The sequence below is a fragment of the Achroia grisella genome, unplaced genomic scaffold, assembly GCF_030625045.1.
Source record: "Achroia grisella isolate CSIRO2021 unplaced genomic scaffold, CSIRO_AGI_Agris_v1 utg4116, whole genome shotgun sequence".
NCBI lineage: Eukaryota > Metazoa > Arthropoda > Insecta > Lepidoptera > Pyralidae > Achroia > Achroia grisella.
In genome coordinates, this window is record NW_026712845.1 from 176,047 (window position 1) to 202,872 (window position 26,826).

General features: G+C 32.3%; 2 protein-coding genes across 2 annotated transcripts; one reads left to right on the forward strand and one right to left on the reverse strand.

Annotated features, from left to right (window-relative positions):
* Positions 1 to 10,172: 10,172 nt before the first annotated feature.
* On the forward strand, positions 10,173 to 20,237 carry LOC131844689 (uncharacterized). The gene is made up of 6 exons (XM_059193630.1): positions 10,173 to 10,260; positions 10,292 to 10,382; positions 15,569 to 15,777; positions 17,233 to 17,368; positions 17,964 to 18,232; positions 20,076 to 20,237. Exons 2-6 carry the CDS (start codon positions 10,337 to 10,339, stop codon positions 20,235 to 20,237), a joined length of 822 nt encoding a protein of 273 aa, XP_059049613.1. The 5' UTR covers positions 10,173 to 10,260; positions 10,292 to 10,336.
* Positions 20,238 to 21,188: 951 nt separating this feature from the next.
* LOC131844711 (pro-resilin-like) lies at positions 21,189 to 24,281 on the reverse strand. The gene is made up of 4 exons (XM_059193657.1): positions 23,430 to 24,281; positions 23,161 to 23,350; positions 23,011 to 23,046; positions 21,189 to 22,692 (listed from the first exon to the last, which is right to left on the reverse strand). The coding sequence occupies exons 1-4, from the start codon at positions 24,228 to 24,230 to the stop codon at positions 22,091 to 22,093; spliced, it is 1,629 nt and encodes a 542-aa protein (XP_059049640.1). The 5' UTR covers positions 24,231 to 24,281; the 3' UTR covers positions 21,189 to 22,090.
* Between the last annotated feature and the right edge of the window lie 2,545 nt (positions 24,282 to 26,826).

Consider the following 26,826-nt stretch of genomic DNA (forward strand, 5'->3'; position numbering starts at 1 on the left):
TTTTATATAACCGGAACGGCAAACTAGTTCACAGCTAGCCTGATATGAAGTAGTTACCGTCTCGTATAAATGAAATGTCGTACATAACACGATGCCATGGTTTCCCATTTCATCTGTCTGTTGTATCATCTATGTGTTGTTATTCTGGAGGAATAAGATTTTATACTTCCGTACCTAGTAATTTTCACTTTACTATATCTTCAAATAACACAAAGCTACTTAACGTTTGACTTAGCTGAGATAGAGATAATGCACGATACATAAACGACTTTGTACAAAGATTACCAGTTATGTAGTAATATCTTAAGATTTGTGTTATGCTGCTGATACATTTTTTTTGTACATACATACATTTATACATTAGCAAACACCCTGACCGATGCAAACAATAATACTCATAAATACAAATATTTGTAACGTGTCAGGAATCAATTCCGTGACCGTCGGAAGTAAGGCAGTGTGCTAAACCACTAGACCACCGAGGCCGTCAAATTAGTGAAATTATTATTGCGTTCACAATGCGCCAATGATGCCCTTGATATCAAAAGCCAATACTGCATATAATTAGCCATAAATAGGATACAAACTGATATACACTAAAACAAATTTAAATTGTTATATAGAAATGAGTAAATCAGCTGGTAACTATAGTTCCACAGTACTATTACGAGTACGTACTTATGTAACTACTGCCATCTTAATTCGCATTTAGTCGAACTAATTCTTACCTACTTAAATAACATTACAAATGTGAAAGTAAGTTTTTAAATTGATTTGTTTCCTTTGTTCTTGACGCTTTAATCGCTCGACCAAATATATTGTTTCGCACACAGTGGATTTAGTATTTGGGGTCATTAAGTTCATAGTGCATATTAGTATGTATAAGTAAAAGCTATTTCACTCCATAATATCCCGGGCACTGACGTCCTTGCAGAAAAACTTGTGTAGCTATAATAAAATGATCAGTGTAATCGAAATCCGTTAGTTATGGTAATCGACGAGCGAGTCGCTGTGAGTCATCGACAATCCCCTCATGTAATGCACCCGCTCGTGTCTTTTACACACTCCGCTATCGCCACCCTCGTATCGATAAGGAAACCGAGGGTACAAATTTAAATGGGAAATGCCTGGAAATGGCTCACGCTATTGTTGTTCGATACCCAAAGGGGAGATATCTGGGGCCCAATATCTTCTGAACTATTAGCATTGATATTTATTTTGTGTGAGAACTCAAAACAAACTGCCTCTATTCCACTCCCTTGAATAAACTTTCACCCGTTTAACGTACAAATTGAATGTTATGTTACCATTTTCGAACTGTATTATTTAAAACATATTACGTACTTATATTTAATACGAATGTGACCTTAGTTTTAGCACATTTTTAAATGTGACTGTGATTACTAAGTAAATGATAGGAGTATAAGCAATTGAGTGTAAGTCATATCGGCAGTACTCATTAATCAATAAATATATACCTAGTTTAAATATCTAAAAGATACTAACATACGTTGTTCACTATAGCTATGTATCTCAATAGCATGAAGCTCTATTACTAAAGATGTAGTATTTCTGCATATACGTTTGTTCACATTCAGTGCTATCATGGAATTTATTGAAGTCATCATTGAATCATAATAACACATAGAATGTTCTTAAATAATCTTAAAAGTATTTAGACCTAGGTGACCCGTAACTTTGTTTTTACACATTATACAATTTCCCTGTTTTTGCAACATTTTTTATTGGTCGTAGCGTGATACTACCGGTACTACTAAAAAGATTTTCTAAATATTTTTAGTAGTGCCGTAAATCCAAATTCACAAACTTTGTCTCTAGACTATTAGTAATGTCACTATATTACTAATATCCAATGTTGTTCTGTAAGCTGTGTTTTAGTGGTAGGGTGAGGTGTGGAAGTGAAATTACAAGATACGAATGCAATGGCACTTTAGTTGTCTGGAATGGCAACGCATGAGGTACATCATAGGTGTCACATTATGACGTGTGTCTGTTGTTCTGTTTGTGTATATAGACGACGGTTGCCACTTACCATTAGGTTGTTGGCCATTCCAGTCACTAAAAATACTATGGCAAAGTATTAAAGTGTACGTGACCTACTGATTGTAATCTACGAAGTCGCTCTATTCTACTCGTTTTTTATTTATGTTTGAGATATTACAGTGTACAGTCAAGAGTTTTCAGTCTGTTTACGAGAAGTTGCGAGTAGAAAGTCTAGCTCATAATATCGAAGTTGGCCGACCACGGCAATGAAACAATACTAACAACAGCCATAGATATTCATTAATCTCGTTACAGAGCGTGGTCAACTTTGCTTGTAAAGTTGCGAGTAAACTCGGCCAGCCAACTGGCCTGCTAAAGTTGAGTGTTAAGGCTACTCTCAAAACTTAGAATTGCTATCTGCTGCGTTGTACTAAAATTATACTTATAGTCCTCTATCTGGTTTAAGGTGCCCCTCTCGTAACTCAAAGTTTCACGAATGTTCGAATAACAAGAGATAATTAATGTTTCCTAAGTTTACGCTGTATGCGTAATGCAAATACGATGCATGCATGATGTAGCTCTATGCTTGTTTTGTGCTTACCTACATAATAGTATAAATTTCACATTTAACTTGAAACAAGGTTTATTATAGCTTCTTACTGTTATACATACTAATGTTATAAATATAACAGTGTGTCTATTTGTTACTCTGTAGTTATAAGCTTTTCACGCCTAAATGATTGAACAAAGTTTAATGGAATATGGCATGAAGAATGACTATACCTCGAGGACGGACAGAAATAGTAGGAGAAGGATAAAGGCATCTAAAAAAAGGCAGACGAATATATTATAGTTACCATATACTTTTACTTCCTATATACAATATTTTTATATTTCATTTTCTATTGCTATATCGATACATAGAATTCACATAAGTTTCTCATTTTTATTTTAGTATTCTGTTAATGAAAAATTTATAAATTGCAATCTACACAGATTTGACTTGATAAGTAAGTAAGTTCTTCCTGTACAAAACTCACATACTATTCAAATTCCCACTGGGGTGAATTCTCATAACATATAAATTATGTTGAGAAAAAAATCCTTTGAAATTTGCATCTGAAGCAAAATTGTAAAGTTACCACGTCCTGGACTTTTTAATAAAACTTGAACTTGCATTCGCATTAAGTCCTAAGGGAGTCGACTGAGTAACAATGGTAACTTCTCAGAATATAGCAGGAGAAATTATTTAGTAATACCGCGAATCTCAAAGTGCCACTCATTTTTTAGTTTTTAATTTTAACTCGCATTTATTACTGTAATTACAATTATGTAAATTTACTCTCATATTTTAATAACTTTTAGGTATTAATATTGAACTGTAACTGGTTTGGATATTTCGTCTGTTATTATTATTTACAATTGATTTATTGCAAATGAATTGAGAAAAACTAATACAAATAAAAATAATACAATTTATTATATCATCAGGTTATATATAATAGGAGGCGAAGAAGAAAACTGAATAATAGAATAAATGATATTTTATTTTAAAGAAATGTTAATTTGACGTATTAAATGTTAATTTAAAACAAAAGTACGTACATATAATAATAAATACTACTAGCTGTTCCTTAAAGTTATCTGTTTTATTGACATAAAAGAAGGCCATCCAAGTCTATTCTCGCGTAACCATCTATCTTTACATAAAATTTAATTCATTACGATTTGTAATTAATCAAAACCACCCTACATCTGTTTTTTATAGAATACATTTTGTCAAATTTTATTATATATTTTAGTCATAAAAAGGTAACAAGAAGACTGACAGACATATGTATAATGTTAGTATGCACAAATTGCGATGAAGTAATAAGAAGTTGATTGAATCAAAAAATTTAATGACCCAATTGAATCATCAATTGAACAAATTGTTTATAGGTATCTATCATTTTGTAGGTACATTGTAGTTGCTGAAATTATTGTGGACAATTCTTTACTGACTTTAAAATTCTTTCTGAAATCTATTTATACCAGGTAGACTTTGCATAAAATCATCAGCTTCACCAAGCATGCTTCGTAATATATGTTTTAGTTGTAGTTTGAGAAAAGGCAAGGAAAAGACATACAAAAACGTAAAAGTAACTAAAACTTACTATTCTTTGAATTTATAAATTATGTTTGTGGTGTGCAAATTGTATATTACAGATATCATCATCATCATCATTATATAGTATAAAACAAAGTCGCTGTCGCTGTCTGTCCCTATGTGGTCAAATCTTTAAAAGTATGCAATGGATTATGAAGAGGTTTTTTTAATAGATAGAGTGATTCAAGAGGAAGGTTCATATATATAATACATGTACACCCGTGCGACGCCAGGGCGAATAGCTAAAACGCTAGACCATCGAGGGCATCATCGGTACACCGATACACCGACACAGGTCATTATAGAGACATTGCCATGTAATAATTTCTTAAATTTATAGTAGTTGATACTTATTCGTTTGAAGTTTTCACATCAGTTAGACCTATTTACCTTTTCTTCAAACAGTGCAGTTGGTTTGAGATACAAAACCAAGCTTCTGGCCTCGCAATTAATTAGTTTCAACTTTCTATTAAGTGCATAACTTTATTAATTAGTTTTGTTATTATTTATCTGTGTATCTTCACGCCCGCTCTCTTACGGGGTAGAATTATTAATTATGATTAAAGTGTCCTAATAAAAACTCATATGGCAGGCGTAATTAGGCAATATGCGTGTAAATAGTTACAGAAATACAGCAAATATATACGCAATTTAGTCTGTCTTTCATTTCAATTTAATTTATAAAAATATCTTCGTAGGTTCAAAAACAATTATGTTGAAGAAATGGGCCTTTATATTGGGACTGTAATAGAAAAAAACAAAAATAGAAAATTCAATTAAGTTAGCCGCGAAACAGCTTGTTTTTTATAAGATAAAAGATATAGTCTGTGATATAATCCATCTTCACGTTTCAGCTGTTCAGCCGTCAATAGGTAATACACAGCTATACACGCTTTAAGTAACTTTTTTCACTGCTGTTTTTTAAACGAAAGATAATCCATGTCTGTTCTCATGACACAATATTATTTCATATCAATTTAATTATTATCCATTCAGACACGAATAAATCGTGAAATGCTAACAAACAGACAGGCAAACAGAGACAATTTCGAATTTATAATAAACACAATCTTTCACATTTATAATATAAAAATATTAATATTACATTCCGATTGAAGTTGAAGACGGATCCTATAAACAAGCAAATAAATTTCATATGTGGTTAAAATAAACCATAAAACGAAGATTTAGCACCCGAATATGTTTTAATTAAATAGTTCTGGGCCACAAGATAGGTGTACGGATAGCATAGGTGCGTAACACAAAATGGCCAATTAACCTATGCAAATTGAATAATTTTAAAATATTCCCACTTTGGCCCATGTCAAGGGATAACTGAGGTGAAAATCCTAAACTAGTTTGACCCGACACCTCCTCCGCCATTTTGATTATCAAAACTTTCTGACCTGCCAACGATGCCATAATGTCCGGTGTTTAGTGTTTTCGACACACACCATAATGCTTACACTATCTAATATTATCTTATCTGTGGCTTACACTAATTTACTGATACAAATAGAAATTATATTAATTTCTTTTCCGTCTCATTGACATGGGTTTTATATTATTTTTTCTTAATTCGTCTTGAAACTTATGCTTTAATATCTAAACTTTGTTATTCATATTGAGGACGGTGATAGTCCGCTTTCTTTTTTGTATAAACACTACTGCTGTAGTGTATATATAAAGATGTACATTTTTTTTTATAAGATGTAGAAAGTATGTCTAATATGTCTTGATGTCCGGCTTCCTTCCTGAAGAGGTGTACTCTAATTTTTACTATTTTGTTCTGTCTTGAAAGAAACAGGTACACAGTTTTCATACTTTATTAAAAATGATAAGAAATGGTATGAGTCTAAACGATACTCCCGGCCGGTTTTTAAATGTTAAGGAGTACACAGCTTTACTTCTTATGGTCGCGGGTTCGATTCCTCGCACGGTATATTTGTATTCATAGGTATACTTATTTGTAACGGTATGGTTATATATGTATATTATGTATGGATTTACAAAACAAAATAGACATATGTGTATTTACATAGCAGTTAACGATTATATATATACATTATTATAGGTACTACAGACTCTGCTTAGCTTGAGACTAGATGGCGCTGTATTCAGGAATATCATTATATTATTATTATGACAAGCATATTTATTTATCAAATTGGTTCGTATTTCTACTTAATATACAGATAGATTAGACACAATATACCTAACTATAAAAGATACGGTCCCGAAACTTGTCAAATATTTTTATTATTTTAACATCACTTTTTCATTTCTTAGTTTATTTAGGTATTGCACGTGTAAATTGCATTAATAAATAGTGAGTTACAGTCGTTACAGAGTAAATTCGCTCGTTACATTATTTTTAGTGTGTCTGACATAAAAAATGTGATGAAAAAATATTGCAACAGTACGAATTAACTTTGTAACCATTCTCTTTCAGTAAACCCAAATTGGTTTTGGTATTTTCTGTATAAATACTTTTAATAGGTGAACAGCAAAAATGAAATGTGGGTATCTATATATTATGAACTTCATAAAGAAGTCAGTTTGATTAATCTTTATCCTGATTGAACAGCAGGTTAGGTTGCATTATTATTAGTTTGTTTGTTTGTAGCACAATCTTATAAATATTATTTGACATTATTTGTTGTAGCAATGATAAGAAAACAGGACAATTCATACAATAATGTCTAGCTCCAAACTAAACAAAGCGTTTACTATGGACACTAATACCTCAACAAAACCTAGACTAATACAAATAAATTATACTTAAATATAAACACAAATATTTGGATTGCGCAGGAACAAAACCTGCATCGGAAGTAAAGTGGTGTGCTGAGCCGCTAGACTACTCGTAGTGTTAAAATCGTATAAGTCACTAATTACCTGGAATGCAATTAATAAACGGTTTATTTGAAAATAATACTATAAAATACTAATTTTAATACGAATGAATTATTAGTCAACTACTTTGTGTGTCTCAAGTTGCGAAACTAGAAGCAAGTCGGCCATTACTCGCCCGTCTCGTTTATATTAAGTTGAATCTTTTATAAAGACAAGCCGTGTCCCGCGGTCGCGCCCCTAATGATGATTTACTCGCCCCCGATCCCACGGGCCGCGTAATTTTCCCTTACTATTGTACACTACACACTATTGTACTAGCCAAAGTGAAAACAAATGAAGAAACTACAACGTTTAATCATTCATTCTACAGACGTGTCCCTTCTTTATTAAGATTTATTTAGCTTCTTATCGGTAACAACAAAATAGGCGTTCTCCGGGAATAAACTCATTAGTAGATGTAGATATTTAATAGTTCTTTTTGTAATATAATTAGTAATTAATAACATACTGATAACATCATATTGATATATTATTTAGTGTACCTCGTTATCTCATTTCTAAACTAATCTACTCATCAAAAAGTGTCCAGAATAGAATATCTACCTATTGAAGTGTGTTGTCCTTTTCTCACCAATTATTTTCTTTATTTTAATAAATAAGACAATACGCTGTAATAATTAAAATAGATTTGGAGGAAGTTTCTAGAAGAGGAAATATTATTTTACCAAGGTAAACACTACACGAAGTCCTCCATGAGTACCTCTATTTGAACAATTTTTGCCGCCAAATAGCTTGCTTTGACTGTTTCGATTGAACGGTGATATATAGCAATGTATTGCAGTGGCGCTTTTCTGTTTTCTGGAATATCAACAAATGGCGGGTATAGTCCCATGTCGTGATATCTGGTTTTATTCATGTATTAGCTACCACTAATAAATAATATAATATAATAAATACTAAGATTTATGGGTATATTAATCTAACACTTAAATCAGTATAGAATAGAATAGAAAGAATAGAAAATCATTTATTCAAATAAACTTTGTGTGCTATAGTTCCGGAATTCACTTTTACAAAATCTGTTGCTTACTTTTTAATATTAGTACACATTGAACAATAAGTAAGTAACAGTGTTCTGTTATAAAGAGTTAGCACATAAAATCTATTTAAACAAATTAAATTGTACATAAATATCAAGTGAAAAACATACATATGTCGCAGTGCATAGGTAACCAACTGTTTTGTATCTTTTATTGAAGCATGGCTGGGCGCTCGCATGGACCACACCGCCCCTTGTCCCTATTCGACCCGGCTTAATTAACACCGGGTCCGAAGCGAATATTAAATGTTCGCAAATAGACTTATTTGCCGTGTGTTGCCTTTGCCTTACATATACCGAGTACCTACCGCAACTCGACATTAATTGAGATTTCCAGAGCTTTGTTCTACATTAGATTCGGATTGAGATTGGTTTGTTTCTTGTTATGTTTAGATAAAAATCATTGTACACTATATACCTAAACATTTTTATATTAGTTGAAAAATTACAATAAAGAAAAATTGAAATACACATGGATCAGTGTTTGGTAAAAATATGTGAAATCATTATGAGAATGAGGGGTCATTCTCATAATGATTTCATATATTTCGATCGATTGCAAAAAAAATCACATTCAGTTGTGTTGAAGTAGTATCTTCAAGTCGTATGATTTACGCTACGTTGAATTGAGAAACACGTTTTTATAGTCGCTTGAAAAATAACTGTAAGAGCATGTCGTTTGACGCATTGCATACTGCATGCGGAATACATAATAAAACTTGTTTTTTTACATGTACAAAACAATGGTTGCATCTCAAATAATTGAATTGAACATAAAACGTGCAGTAATTGGTTGCAGTCACTCGCTTATGTTGAAACATTTTCAGTTGTTTATTATCTTTTTCTATAGGTACTCTCTTTTATTATTATTTTCAGCTAAATCAAAGAATACTAAGTCTTTGATTTAGCAGAAAATAATAATAACAAAATTGTTCACTTATTTCATATCGCAAATTAAGAATGTAAAGATTCTCTTGCTTGTTTGTTTTCATGCTTTGATCCTTCTTTGTAGCTAAACAATTTGATCCTTAATATTAAGTCTTATAATAGGCTGTTTGGCTAGCGTGGTAAAAAATGTACTCCTATATAAACCCTACCTATAGTACGAAATTGGGTTATAGTAATAATAATACACGAGGTAGATTTTGTACAACTCTCTGTCTCTATTTCAGTTACCAAGCAGCTTGATTTGGAAAATGTCTTTCAATTGAGAATGAAGTTCACACAGATAAGTTACGAGTAGGGAGAGTTACATAATAGATTTCTGGAATGGCAACGTTTGCTCACATGATGACGTGATGTCTGTGGTACTATTCATATACGAATTACCGTCAGTTAAACTGTGGGCTTGTTGTTCAATCTAAGTAAATAAAATTGATTCTAGTTTTATAGAATAATAACTTAATTGGTGTACGTTGGTACCATTCAAACATTAATAGTACACATAGAATTCGACTTATTGAATTAAAAGTCGGATAAACTGCACACTCAAACATTTATTCATGTGAACAGCGACATCTTGTAGAATGTCTCTGTACCACATGGACTGCACACATGTGATGGTAGTGAGGTACATAGTTTGTACATTGTACACCAGAGTGGATCTGCAGGACGTTTAGATATGAATTGATGTTTATTGATTATAAAATATTTTATTTCAACACCTAATGAATAAATAAAAATGTAAATAATTATTTCGTCTTTCTGCCCCGTGCGTCGGTGATCTGATGACGATGCTTGGTTTGTAAATTAATGAATAGTTTCATATAAAATAAATACTACCAATTAATGTCTATACATATTATTATAATGAGAGTTTTGACAAGTAGATATACCTATTTATTCATTAAGTAGTTAATTCTAATTTTTTATAGCCAAACTTTTCCTTTTCCATAGATACAATTTATCAGAAACACCATTTGAATAAAGAACAAATAGGTTCTATAAAATAGATGTAATAAAATTATTATTTAAATCTGACTATCACGTGGATATTGGTGACAAGCTTTGCAATGCGCATGCGTGACTCAGGCGGCGAGATTTAAAATTAGAACTGTTGCCGGAATTTCACAGTGCTGTTTTAAACGTATTTTAGCACATTCACAATGATTTGTCTATGATAAAGTAGATCGATGTTTTTGGATTTTCGGTTCTATAATAAAATGAATGGTATTAAATGTATATACACAATTGCGTGTAAGTAACTGTGAGTCCATAAGACATTGAAAATGCGTGTAGTTGGACTGATACTCGTATTATTGATGTGGAAACAAAGTAAGTGGTATTCGTTTTAAATTACAAAACATTATTTATTATAACTGGCTGCTTTATTGAATAAGGTTGTGTACTGAATCTTGATTCCATCTCTTTATAAGTGTGTAATTTGTTACTTTGTTTGTATTATGTAGATACTTAAATCTACATTAAACGTATTTACATAACCGTGAATTAAACATTTGATAATAGGATAAAGGTATTGTCAAGTCGACGCCGGCGTCGTGATGTTGATATTTCGATATTTTTCTAAGTGTATTTAGAAATCTAAGTGACAGAGAATAAGATACGATTTTGCACATACTTACTTTCTTTATATTAATTTGGTTTATTATCTATTTAATAATTTGTTAGGCTAATCTAAGTTAATTATTTTAATAGAGCACCAAGAAATTTAAATGGAAACATTTTGGAATAAAGAACAATTACATTAAACCTTCCCTCGTATAAGATATACTCCTACTTATTATAATTACGTATGAGTAGGTCGCAAATTTCGTCTCAAAAGTACTAAATATATTTTGTGGAGGTTTTATGTGAATAAAATGACAGACTAAAATGGAATTTCTATAATTAGTCACTTACAAAAAAAAATATTATTATACCTATATATTTATCATTTAGAAACTGGCATGAATGTAAATTAAAATTAAACATATTCCGATTTTTCAAATTATATATTATTCATTAAATTTAATTAAGTTAGTATGCATTGTTTATCAAATTACGAAAGCGATTTGTCGTAACTGTAAAATATTTCTATTACTTAAAGTTGATGACGGTGTTGACTGCATAATCACTTAGACATAAGCATAGCGTAAAGATATGTCCTGAGTTATACTCATGACTATATACCATATGGTGAAAACATAGTCGATTGTAATTGCGTTATGTTGAAAGTATAATAGGTATTTTATCTTTACCACTTTTCGTCATGCATAAAACCCATATACCCTATGAACCAATTATGCATTGTCTTTTTAGTAGAGGTTATATAAGATAATATAATATGTTATACGTAAATAAATATATAGTAAGATTCGTAAAGAAGCCTAAAGTGAAACAAAATACAACTTGGCTTGTATCGAGACATAAACAATCTATAGAGGCAACAGATGCTGCGTAAAAATCACAGCAGAAAAGGCACCTCGCGGGGCTCGCAATGTTTTTGACAGTCGCATCACGTTTTATTGCCTGTAAATCGTGATTTATTTCAACATGAAACTGGATTGTTATTTATATCAATGAGGATCATGTGCCCCAAGGCGTCACTGGTTGATTGTTGTTCTTTGAACTTTGTATCTCAGAAGTGCCCAAATTAATAATATAATACATAACTTCACATCTATTTATCGATGAATGGTTTGATAGGCGTCAAAGTTATGCGGTGAGTTTAGAGCCAATATTAGTTTAGGATTATGTACCTCTTCTTCTTCTCGACTATTCATGAAGAATAAATTTTCTATACACATGTGGCATAATTATTGTATGTAAACTTGAACAATCCATACAATGCTATAGATTATAAGCAAGTTCGTGAAAATGATAAATTCCTCCGCTAATGTGGAGTTTCATAATAGTCCTTGTTTAGTTACTAAGTTTCCAAAACTAGAAATTAGAACTTTATGTTAAATCAAAGAATCAGAGAATCTGCTATCCTAGCAGTGAAGAAAAATCTCAATCTAGAAATATGATATTTTTTATTAATTTTAATAGTAACTAATATTAGTTCATAACATGAAATATAAGTAAATAACGAGGTACAGGTATGTCTAGTAATTCTAAGATCAACCATTTAGAATTACATTCTAAATGCGATACTAAAAGACTTAACAGTTATTTCCCATGCGATGAACTTAGCAAACTATCAATATCATTATCATAAAAATATTGACATAAATATTGATTCTAGTAAGAATCCTTTTATTTACAATAATTTAAATATGACTGCAGATTTAAACTGCTGAAAAAGACAAAGGGAAAGCTATCAGAATTGAAAATTGTTCACCAGAACATACAAAGTTTTCTCGGCTGTGAATTAATTATTCAATTGTTTTTAGAAAAAAATAATATAGATGTTCTATGTTTAACTGAACATTGGCTCAAAGTGAGCAATATGATGTTAAGCTTAAACAATTATAATATTGTCAGCTGCTTTAATAGAAAAATAGTAAATAGAGGAGGTTCCATGATATTGGTGAAAAATAATATAAAAGTAAAAGAACGTAGTGATATTGGCAATCTTTCCGTTGAGTGTTGTATTGAAATTTCCTGCGTGGAACTAGAAAATTATATAGTTATGTGTGTATATAGACCTCCAAATAGTGATTATAATTTATTTAAAAAGGGATATTTTAAAAAGAGTATTTAATATTAACAAAAAATTTATAGTGTGTGGTGATTTCAATGTTGACATTTTATCACATAACACCACAAAAACTAAATTAATGAGTTTATTTCAATCTTTTGACTTGAGTAATGTCTTCCACGAACCCACTCGTATCACAGCCACGTCTGCTACTTGTTTGGATAACATATTTAGCAACAGTGAATATTTAGATAAAATAATATTAAACAACCTTCCTTCTGATCACTGTGGTCAATTAGTAATTTTTCCAAATCACGTAAACAAAATTAGGAAAATTAATTTATTAAAAAGAGACTTGACTAGTTATAAGATCAATAAATTTAAAATATCAGTTCGTAGTAAATTAGATTTTTGTCCTCAATCTGATGAACCAAACAAACTTTATACAGATTTCTTCAATATTGTTTCTTACGAGTATAATAAGGCTTTTAACAAAAAAACTATCAGTATTAGTAACAAAACAAAATTTTCAGAATGGGCTACAAAGGGAATTCTTAAAAGTAGAAATATATTATTTGATTTATATGATCAAAAAAAATACCGTTTCGATAGTACATTCGTAAATTATGTAAAAAGATACTCAAAAACTTTTAAAAAGGTATGTAATGTAGCAAAGTCTAATTATCTAAATAAAAAAATTAAAGAATCCAAGGATAAGATTAGGACAGTGTGGAATATTATTAATAAAGAAACTGGCAAAGTTAAAAGTCCATATAATGATTTTACGTTAAATTATAATGATAAACTAGTAACGTCCACAAAAGAAATAGTCAATATTTTTGAAAAATTTTTCGCTAGTATTCCAACTGATATTACGTCCTCTTTGGACTCTTCTCCAAGTACAGCTAAATCATTCCTTATTGACAATGTTGCTTCGTGTCCGGTTACATTTAAATTTACATTTATTGACATTGCTACAATTACGAAAACATTTAAACAATTAAATTTAAAAAATACTGAAGACCATTGGGGCATGTCTGTTAAAGTTATTAACACCGCTATAGATGTTATTGCTCCATATTTAGTAACTATCTTCAATAAATGTATTTTTGACGGTGTTTTTCCCAATTTAATGAAACATAGTAAAATAACTCCACTTTTTAAGTTAGGGGATAAAACTGAAGTAGGTAATTATAGGCCCATTTCTATCTTACCAGTACTAAGTAAAGTGTTTGAAAAAATTATGCTCAATCAGATGCTTCACCACTTTAAAATAAATAGACTGCTTCACAGTCGGCAAGTTTCACGGCCGGTAAATCAACTACTGACGCTGGTGTAGCTTTAATGAAACACATTTTTGACTGTTGGGAGAGGTCACAGGATGCTATCGGTGTATTCTGTGACCTCTCAAAAGCATTTGATTGCGTTGATCATGAAACACTCTTACTCAAATTAGAATATTACGGTATTAGATATGAAGCACTATGCATGATGAAATCCTATCTAAATAATAGAATGCAAGTTGTTGAAATAAATGGTGTAAAGTCTGAGGGAACTAGTATTAAAATGGGTGTTCCTCAGGGCTCTATTCTAGGTCCTTTCTTATTTTTAGTTTACATAAACGATCTTCCTTATATGGTAGAAAAGATAGCTGACATAGTTCTGTTTGCTGATGATACTTCATTAGTATTCAAAGTCAATCGACATATTGATGATATGGACGAAGTAAACGGTTCTCTCTCTTATGTTTTAAAATGGTTTACGGCAAATAATATGCTACTAAATGCAAATAAAACTAAATGTATCAAATTTACTCTCCCCAATGTAAGGCCGGTAGATTCAAAAATCGTATTGGACAATAAATCTATTAATTTTGTTGACGATACTGTATTTCTAGGTATCACATTAGATTCCAAGTTGCAATGGGGTGCTCATATTACTAAATTGGCGAGTCGACTTAGTTCTGCCGCTTACGCGGTAAGAAGAATTAGACAATTAACAGACGTGGCAACGGCTAAACTTGTCTATTTTAGCTATTTCCATAGCATTATGTCGTATGGTATTTTGTTATGGGGCAAAGCAGCTGATATAAATACAATATTTACTTTACAAAAGAGGGCCATTCGCTCCATTTATGGTATGGGTTCCAGGGAGTCATTGCGAGAGTGTTTTAAGGAATCAAATATCCTCACCGTTGCTTCTCAATACATTTATGAAAATATCATCTATGCCAGAAGGAATATAGACAGTTTCAAAAGAGTTAGTGATTGCACTAATAAAAGCTTACGTAACAATAACAAACTGATTTTACCTAAATGTCATTTGGCTAAAGTTAGTAATTCGTTTTATGGGAATTGCGTAAGGTTTTACAATAAAATACCAGAGTCTGTTATAAATCTGCCAGAAAAAAGATTTAAATGTCAAATAAAACAGTTCCTTTGCAAAAAAAGCTTACTATAAAATTGAAGAATTCGTTAACGATAATAATATTTTTATAGAAAAACTTTAAATCTATAGCACTGACAATATTATCTGATTACATTAATAATGAGTGCGTAGCGACTTCTATGTTGATTATCGCATGCCTCTTACTTGTTATACTGTAATTATTTATATAAAAAAAAAACATCTATTAAAAAGAGCAACACACAAGTTTCTTGCTCATTCTTCTTGTGATGAATCTGCATTCCGAATGAGTGGTAGAATCAAAATATGACTATTCAAAAGTGCTTGTAATGAGTTTATTTGAATAAAGATTATTTCTATTTCTATTTCTATCTATTAGTATCGAATTCAAATGAGCCAATCGCCACGACATATATCATTTATTTAGTTTTGAAATTTACTATTAAAATAAACGAAATCTAATTTCAAACAGATTCCGCAAACAGCGTCCGTATAGTAGAGCTACGTATTTCAACTCACGCCGCTGAAGGCGGGGAGGCATTGCTGGGCTGTCAGTTCGACATGGAGGGTGACAGCCTGTACTCGGTAAAATGGTACAAGGACGGCCGAGAGTTCTACCGATACGTGCCCATGAACGTGCCCCCCATCAGTCACTTCCCGGCGCCAGGCGTTATCGTAGATGTGAGTTGATCGAGAGAGCCATTTAAAATGCATAGCTTAAATTCTTGTACTATTACTATATTCCGTACAGTATTTAAAAATATATACATGCTAGCTAATGCGCGCAACTTTGTCTGCATTACATTTTTCCCGTATTTGCTACCGGTATTTGTGATTACCGTTTGCAAATTATATTTTACAAAATTTCAATGTTCGGCACATTGAAATTTGCAAACTATACCTCTTTATATAATATTTGAATAGATATACTATTTAGTTTATGGTCGCGAGATCATCTTCGTGACTATTTCACAAGTATTAACTTAGTATTAAAATTAGAGTACTGTTTCTATGTAATTAATAAAATCTATCAAGGTACACAACATCGTCTACATAAGTACTATCTCGTCTATTTTACCGCTAAGCAATTTCACTCGTATGCTTCGAAATCAAAAATCATTTATTCAAGTAGGACATTTTAGCCGTTTGTGAACGTTAAGTATAAGATATTGCAGTGAAATTACTTGGTACAGAGCATGATACTCATGATGTCTATTTGCTATCCTAATTCTTACAGGTAAAGACTCATAATAAATAGACAATAATAGAAATATTAACTTTAATGAAGGTATGAAATAATTTTAAGTGCGTTCGTTGAAGTGGATTCAAAATTACAACATAACTTTGTTGCTTCGCAATATGATCTTAAAAGTTTACGTATTTTATTTAGTAATTTCATTTATATAATGTATAAAGCTATATGAATTAAAATTATAATAATAATAATATTGTACTAAATTAAAATATAGTACATTAACTTTATATAATATTTAATTATTTTATTTTCTATAGATGGTTGATCGTTAAAGTAAACAACATCAAAATCTTACTCGTATACAAGTAATCGACCTTGTCGAATGGGTTTCACTCGCATTTAATTATTTTAGTGCGAGCCATTTTGATGTACATTGTTGTCAATATTTGTGGGCAGCATTGTATTCATCGAGTTTTAATTATGCTGTATGCATCGATCATACTGAAATTCAACATGTCACCACATTTACCGATTTCAATTTGTCTATCACTATCTATCGTCGGGATTTTTTATATAAATAAAAGCTAAACTAGCTGATGGTAAATCTATTTATTCACGTGAACACCATAGATATCTCATCACTATGTGTCTTCCACTCTATCACTTCTGTATTGTCACTTGTGGAGACTAACGTGTCATGTTTTCGTATTTTATAATTTCAATCTCGTATCTCAGGGCTTCTTCAAAAAGAGATACAGCTGATAAAGTATGCTGCTACGTATCAGCAGAAAGACGTCTGATAGAAGTCCCCATGTTGTACAAAGCCTACCTGAGTAAAACGATACCTCATATTTTTTTAATCAGGATTACTTCAATTCTATTCTATATACTACCTATCAATTTTATAGTATTAATTTAAATATAATATTAATTGTTTCCAGCTGGCCCGTTCATCAAGTAATGTGGTGGCTTTGGAGAACCTGACGCGTGAGTCTGCAGGCGTTTATCGTTGCGAGGTGTCCGGAGAAGCTCCGTACTTCGCTGTTGTCAACAGCGAGAAACGCGTCACCATATACTGTTAGTTATTTTTTTGTAATCCTCACCGATATTCTATTATCTATGTAATGTAATGCAATATTGTCTAGAGCTCGAGTTATAATATACAAGCCAGTGCCTGCGACGTTCTTCGCGAAGTCTTTATTAAACAGAATGAAAAGTAGCCTATATCGAATCTAGTCGCAGACTAAACCGCAATAGGCCTCAGGACCATATCAAATAAACAATGTATATGTAAAGTAAGTAAATAAGATATTTGTGACACATACCGACCATGCCAACAAACTTATTACTTAATGTTCAATTCTGACAGATTGTAGTACACGAAAAAACAAAAAAAAACTAATCAAATCTGACTATGTTCAATATTTTTATTTTAATATAAGGTTTTTAAGTTAATTTATAGAGAAGGTTATACCTGTTCCATAGATACAAACATATTATTAACCATTGATATGAAAAGTTTTGAAGTAGAATAAATAATAATCGTCGATTTATAAAACGTTTGAAAATGTCAAATGTCCATTTAGTTACTTGATTATTAGGATGCCAATACGTTGTTAACTAGTTCTTCCAATTTCACTAATTTAAATATCTACCTACACTTTCATTTCAGTTCTTCCTAAAAGCGGTCCAAAAATCACCGGACTACAGAAACAGTACGAAATTGGTGATGAACTGCTTTTAAACTGCACTTCTCCACCATCCCGGCCCGAAGCACAATTAAAATGGATGCTGAATGATGAACCAGCACCTGAAGAATACCTTATGGGACCATGGCACAAGATTAGCATGGAAAATCCCGAGTCACCAATGCGAACGAAATTGAGACTGAGTTTTATTGTAACACCGGAACATTACGTTGATGGAGTAATGACGCTTAGAGTAAGTATTAAAGTTAATGTATTTTTACTGTAATATTTGTCATCCATCAGCTATTTTATTATTTTACTACGAAGGACGGGTCTTTTTTCAAAAGAGGACGCGATTTAGACTTGATAGTCAAACATACAATTATATGTATATACATAGAACTCTATATTCCGTATTTGGCCTCTATCTGGGCCATTGTGCGTGTAGGATATGGACTACCATTAAAATTATCATTACTCAGTATAAAATAATAATATTATACCAGTTACCACTTAATTAAAGTTGCTGAATTAAGGTTAAAAATAGTATAATTAGGATGGATATATAGAAATTGTAGAAATGTACTTGACTGGAAATTGATAATGAATGGAAATATTGCTGTGTATGTGTGTTTTCATAAAATACATAGCTGATAATATTAGGTTGTTCGGAAAGTCATTTCGTTTTTTCGTTATTTTTGCACTCAAGTTTACACTTAAGCCGTATCAGCTTCACCGGGCATCCCGAGCGTGGTGCATCTTCGACATCAAAATTGCCGAAATGAAATTCAGCGAACCAATTCTGGCACAGGCGTACTGTTAACATACCTTCTTCATACACATCGGTCAATTTCTTCCCGTGATACCCCATACATTAGCATTCCGAAACAAGATCTTATATCGCCATATTCTGTAATTTCACTACCCTACCTCTCTCTCCAACCTGAACTCGGCTTACAAAGCAGGCTACATAGTGACTAATATAGATGAGGGACATCCACGCAGATGTCTTTTAACAAAATCTCTGGTATATGTTCAACGGATGTAGTATATACATATTCGGCGTATCCATAGACTATATATAGACATTTTTCTAATTTGCCTGGTGCGTTACCCAGTGGTTGAAATTCGATCAAAATTAATTCAAATTATAAATTTGAACTACTGAATAATACTAAAACAATTTGAATTGTCATTACTATTATTTAGTGTACGTGAATATATATTCCTCCTTTTATTAGACAACAAACTTTAACAATAAAGAAAAGAGTATATTGCGTGATTATGCGTGAGTCGAATACATAGTGTTTCATTTTTTTATAGATTTTATATTGATACATATTTAAAAAGAAATAGAATTCCACACTCCTTGTCTATATAAACTATAAGTGTGAAATTTTCGTAAAAAAGGTTAAAACTGTTTTGCATGAATTTATGTATTATTTTTTACTAGAAATATAAATGCCCTGATACAATGATCATCATCAATAATATCCGGCGGACAAACAAAGTGTTCGTTTTCCATTATTTGATCTCACATTTCATTTCCAATATGTGACCGGAACGACCGGAGCACATCGTTCAATCATCTGAATTATAAATATTTTTAGATGTTGTCGCTTCGATTTACTGCAGAATAATTTTATTTAAAAACATGATTATTTTTTTATTATTTTAAAAGTAGGAGCTAACAATTTATTATTTGCACGGTACCGTTGTGAATTCTGATGATGATTTTTTTAATCAATAGAGTTTACTATTAATTTGGTAGCATACTAGTTTTATTAAATAATATGTAATACTTTCACAACACACATTACATACATTATATTAAATAGATTTCAACGAAGTAGGGGGTAAGCCGACCACCGTCTATGGATTTCATATGTTTGGTTCTTGAACTTTCATACACTGAAGAGTCAAAAAAAACAATTGAAATACAAAGTTATTGTTAATAAATTTTAGTCTCATGATCTCTGGAAACGAAGTCAGGTGGTAAACTTTTACACAGCTACTCAATGTCATTATTATGTACAGATCTATATATAAATGTTATGTTAACATAATAATTTATATACGTTCTTATTTATTTTCAGTGTCAAGCAACAATAGCACCTCTATATCAGCAAGAAGCGAATTATACGTACTACCTCACCACACCTGCCTTTACAACTATGGTCGCTCCGTTAGATGATCCCGAGCAGCTGAACACTAATGAGAGCAGTTTAAGTAATATCTATAATAATACAATATTATAATAATTATGCACGTTACTCACCACATTCACGTCCTTAGTGGTCTATCGCTTTTGTACATCTTTTTACATTCGATGGCCACGGGTTCGATTCCTCGTTTATATTCTGACGACCTCGGTGGTTTAGCGGTCTCGGTTGGCACACCGCTTTACGTCCGATGGTGGCGGGTTCGATTTCTCGCACGGCACAAACATTTGTATTCGTGAGTATGAGTATAAATATTGTTTGTATCGGTCTGGGTGTTTTCTATGTATAATATGTATGTATTTACAAAAAAATATATCTATGTATCTGTATTAGGTGTCTAGTACTCATAACACAAGCTTTAGGTAGCTTAACTTGGGTCTAGATGGCTCTCTGTGTATTGTCCTGAGATTATTATTATTCATGAGTATGATTCTTTGTATACGTCTGGGTGTTTTCTAAATAAATACATTACGTATATTTTTACTAAAAAACAAATCTAAGTATTTATATCAGTTATGTAGGTATAAACAAGCTCTGATTAGCTTGGACCTAGATGGCACTGCCTGAATTGTACTGGTTTATAATAATAATTATTATAATAATGCATTTTATTATATTAACTCTTGCGTAATACAAAATGATTCAACATTATTACTCTTTCATATCAAATGCATTCTAACTTAATTTTATTCGGTATGCCTATATAGACGTTAATTCCATGATTCCATTACAAATTCTCCCGTAAGTGTCAATATTGGGGATTGATTTATCTGAAGGATCTAAAGCCGAATATTTGTCACAGTTATATATTTCCTTTGTTTTTAGCAGTTATAACAGCTTTGAGTATCGGAAAGCTATGTAATAAGATCTATCTGTGGAATAATCTGTAATTATGTGGGTGCCATTTTGTGTACTAATAAACATTTCGTTTTGCACAATATAGTTTGCTATTTATATATTTTAATAATACATTTTATTTCCAGATAAATCTGCAACATCGGCAAATTCATTCAGGACACAGTTGTCATACACCTTGTCACTGGTATTATTTATAATAATTACACTTTTATAATCATTTTCATTAAATATATTAATTGAGGACCAAACTATCAGAACTAGCAGTTATAAAAATGGCATTTATTGTATTGTTTTACTTAAAATACTAGTAATTTCTTGGTGCTACATATTGTAATTGATAGGTAAAAAGTAGCAATTTATTGTGGCATTGCACATGCATTCTGTAATAGGAATAATGTAATATATCTTACTAGTTACTCGCCCCGGCTTCGCCCGGGTGTACAAGTATTGTACATTCATACGCCTTCCTCTTGAATCACTATATCAATTAAAAAAACAGCTTCGAAATCCCTTGCGTAATTTTAAAGATTTAAGCATACATAGGGACGGACAGACAGCGACAGCGACTTTGTTTTGTACTATATATACATATGTAATGATGGGCGTTTATCGTCATCATAAGCTCACCGCTGTTCACTGGTGGACATAGGCCTCTCCAATGCACGCAAACTCAAAAGGACATCTTTTTGTGAGAAGTCTTCTTTCGAAATTTCACATTTGATTTCTTATGCGATCATAATCCATATGTTGCTTTCATATTTAAACACAATAAAATTTCGAATATATGAGTATTAACAGTACTAGTAGCATTTTTAATTATTTTAATGTAATTTTACTACTTAATAGGAAATTGTTAATTTTTTAATAAGTACTATTGTTGGAACAAATTAGACAAGAGCAATACATTTTACTGTTAATTATAAATAAGTTAAAACATGTTTTATGATTATTTATTTTATTTACAATATCAATGTCCATTATTTTATACAATTCGTCAAGTGAAGATTCATTCATGTTTACACTCTTGAATATCAGTATCCAGATCCTCGGGGCCCATTTGGTGTACCGCTGGGATATCCCTCTTCGCCACCAACTTGACCTTGAGGGCCGCCGGTTGGGTAACCATTACCACCTCTCTGATTATTACCGTTATTATTACTTTGCGGATAGTTTCTATTACTACTTTGGGGTCCATTTCGGCTACGACTTGCACCATTCTCTGGACGACCTCGTGGATATCCCTCATTGGTACTTTCTGGGCCGCCTTTCGGGTAACCCGTATCTCTACCGCTGCCTCTTCCATCGTCTGATTTATAACCTTCATTTTGTGGCCCGCCATTAAGCGTTTCCAGTCTATTATTATTACCTGTTGCGTATTCTGGCTCATTCTCAAACCTTTTCTGTCCAGATCCCGGGAAATCACCTAATCCATTGTCTCCAGGCCTGGTCCTTGAGTATCCCATAAAATCTTGGTCAGTTAATCCCAATCCGCCCTGTGAAGCTTGTTGATATTTTCCAGGCCTTCCACTTTGCTGTGTTTCTTGGGAAAAACCAGAGTTATCGTTTTCTGGATAACTAGATCCTGGACCACCTCGCTGATATCCTTGATCATCAGGTTGGGATGCTCTATTGCCTAAAATATATACATATTATAAATAAAAGACAAGTAAAGGTATTAAATTTTTTAAATACATAATTTTATTCTTTCAATAATTTTTATTATTATTAACGTGTTTTTTTTATTATTCTTACATTTATTAATGGACTTTTATCATATTATAATAGTTAAATAAAACTGCAAATATTATAGGCTTGTGTATGGATTACATTAATTCTTGTGCATCAGTAATATCAGAGTAGAATACACTGTACTATAAAGACATTGAAAAAATAAGATAAGCTACTATGTTATTTTTATGTTAAATCAAATTAATTCGTAAACTTATATTACCAGAACCCGAACGCAAGCTAGAACTGCTTCCGCCACCTAAAATCAGAAAAGTAATATAAAATCAACCAACATTATTATAAAATATGTTAATGAAATCAAATATAATAATTGAAAGGGGTTCGCAGGATTTAACTCGTGTAATGAACAAACCCTCATATCGTATTTGAGGCTTATATCCTTGCAGACCGGCCTCGTATTCAACAATCTGTTTCCTACCATCAGGCAGTTCTACGTTATATTCGCCGGTGGCGGTGTCTCCGTCACGTTGTTCTGAATGACCAAATTTAGTACCTGTCTGGGCATCGTCGACTTCATAATTAAACTCGTATTTAGCTGGTTCCTGAAACATAATATTTATGTCAATGTTAGTATTTGTTTAATTATTATAACATGATATACATATCATTAAAAATTCTTACATCAGATTCGTCATTGCCGAAGTTCGATCCTCTCTGGTTACCTGATCCTCTGCCACCGGTATTAGATCCAAAATTAGGAGTACCGTATGATGATGAAGGTGGACCTCTAAGTGATTGTTTTCCGCTAAAACTATCGGGTTCTTCATTTGGTACAGAGTATGAAGAAACATCCCCAGTTTGTGGCCCGCGAGTTAATTGTTTTTCATTATTTGGGGACATGTAATTTCCACTTGGTGGAGGTCCATAAGAACTCTCTGGTCTGGGACTAAATTCTGAGCCTCGTGGACCAAAACTGTTATCTCTATTATTAGATGGTCCATTGAAGTCATTATTGGCAGACCCGGCGGTTGGCCTTCTGTTATTCGATTCACTAAATGGTGACTGAGCCGGTCTTCGTTCTGGCCCATTTCTCTGCTCAGGTACTCCATATTGTGTGTTAGGCGCGTTGTTTCTTTGAGGTCCACCTTGAGATAGCGACCGCGATTCAGATTGTGAGAATCCTCTAGATCCTTGTTGTAAGCCTTGGCCTCGTGGGGGACCATATTGGGTGTCTAAAGTATTTGATGGTCCTCCCTGACCGGGTGGAAAGTATGAATCTTCAGGTTGATTCCGATTTCTACCCTGTTCCGGTTGATTAAACGAAGTACGTTCATTAGTACCTGGAGGTCCATATTGAGCAGATGGTCTACCACTATTTCTAGAGGTAGGAGGTAGATAGCTGTTTACCGGCGGCTCACAGTTAGTTGTAGACCACACCACAGCAGTAATAAAAAGTATATGCTGGAAAAAAAATAACATCATTTAATAATGGCTTACGGGACTTAGGCTGAACATTTTAAGATTAAACTTACTAAAATCATTTTTTAATATTGTCAGCAACGAGTCTATTTTCCTATCAAGTTCAAAGGATGTGTTACATTAAGGTTTGACTATTGAATACGTCAAAATTGAATAGTCTGAGTTTATATAGGCAGATTTCAAATGAAGAGAGCGTGATATCAAAAGTAACGCAACAGGCGCACGCGTGTCGTGGCTTTGCTTTTAATTTCGTGCATCTGCCGGGCCGTCACCGTGTCGCCGTCGCTTCGTCGCTGCCTGTCGTGAGATCCAACAGTATACTCAGCTTCGTATAACACGTAGCCTCGAGGAACACCATAATTAGGACAACGAATTACAAATAATTTCTATTCGAGTCTGTCAACATAGTACACAATTCTATATATAGTTACAGTATTTAGATAAAATCACCCCGTAATAGTACCTATTAAAATTTTATTTGTCTTATATTAGTAATTTTATTTTAGATGATTTCTAACTATATGTAAGATTCTGTTTAGGATTTCCTCATCTAATGTCATAAGTACTAAGGTTTGTTACAGTTTTTATATCGAGTAAAACTATCTAACTTATCCATCTTAGTCTCACCTATTTCAGCCCCCAAGCTTTGTTTTGTTAGATTTATTTCGGTTGTAAGGCGAGGAAAAGCAGAGAAATTACAGGATAAGAGGCATATCAGTTTTTCAAAATCGTCTGATTGATATCACGGACGTCATCTTCATGTGATGTACTTGGTGCTGTTCATGTAGCTAGGTACACAGGCGATGGTTAACACACACCATGAGGTTGGCGTAACTTGTTTGTTATTCTAATTATGTATGTAAAAAATAAAGAACCGCAAAAATGTCCTTAGATTGGATCCAATTATATGATTCCAATAATATAAATTTTAATTGTACTTAAAAAGGAAACCATTGTCCCAATACCAACATATTAAATAATGTATAACTTTATAAAGCTGACTGTACGTGTGGCTGGTAATGACTTATTTTATGTGACAAAGCACGAATTATTGGATTCATACACCTCTGCACAGAATTGAAATGCTGTTGCAGTACAGTTACTATTGACTATAATAATATGGCATAATATTGAATGGCATTAAATGTTTCCAACTCATTAACTAATGGCCATACCGTCTTATATTTGTTACTATTGTTAAATAAATAAGCTATAATGTATTTATTCCTATTATTGCATTAAGATACTTAAGTTATGGTCTTGAGCCCAACGGTAGAGGACATTTTACTGGTAGCTTCCTACCAACATCCATAATCCGTTTTTTTTTCGTTAATTACGCACAGCCAGTACAAGTAAAGGTAATGTAGTACGAGTTCTAACTATGGGCTAACTGAGTGAATCTCAAGCGTATTGTTAGTATGCCTATGTCATTATTATTGACTATTCATATATTCTAGTTCCAAAGTCTCTTTGTGGTAACAAGGAAAGATATTAGAGATGTTCTTGTTGCACTTCTATATATCTAGGTAAGAGCGGACTAGAGAAAGACGTCACAATTTTTTATTGTGCCGAGGTAGCATTTGTAAAATGTCGTTTACGTGAGAATTTCAGTCACACTTATTTTAATCGCCAAGCGGCTTCCTTTGTAGAACATTGGTAAAGTACTTGGTACTAATTGGTGGATTCCTCGGACGATGCAAATATTTGTATTGATGCAAATATTTACTATCAGTAAATATTTCTCTCAGTTTTGTAGGTTCTCCTTAGATTGGGATATATGGCGTTGTGCAAAATTGCCGTGGGGTTGTTATTATTATTATCTATTATTTGTGTGTCTATTAACAGCTGTGTTTTGGTTGAGGGGTTAAGATAAGGCAATGAATTCAAATTACTGTGGAATATCTTGACCAAACTTACCATCAGGTGGGCCGTCAACTTGTATGCTATTCAAATTACATATCTTGACCAAATTCTCCCTTTATGTGATGAAAATCATACCCACTCGTAAGAAGATAATGGTTATATCTTTTAATTATATTAATAGTCAAAGAAAGTTTCGACAATAATTTGTATTTAACAAAAATATTACCTCTATATCCTGCAAAAGGCAAATCCGATCAAAACGATTTTAGCCATTCAAATGAAACAAAACAATTGTAGCAATTGTCTGCGAATCATATCCGTAAGTGCATGCAGGAGCTATGGAGGGGATGCTGTGATCCGTGTCATCCAGCTAGTTACTGCAAATCGTGCGAGCGTGTAGAGAATGGTGTAATATAGTTGCATGAGATGCTGCTAATGTACCCACTCGAACAATTACTGTCTTGATTCCTTGGTAAAGTTAATAAAATTGGTTTCTATGAATAATTTATGATATATCCTGTTAAATTATTTCCAAATTTCAATCATGATGTGATGAGTGATGTCGACAATTATAATAGGACAAAGGCGGGATACATTATCCTAATCACAAATACATAATCATTCAAATTAATTTAGAATTGTATGTATGAAAGTCGATTGATTTAACATTTAGCCAATACAACATATCTTAAGTTTAGATGTATTATGTATGATTTCCATAATATTAGATGATTAA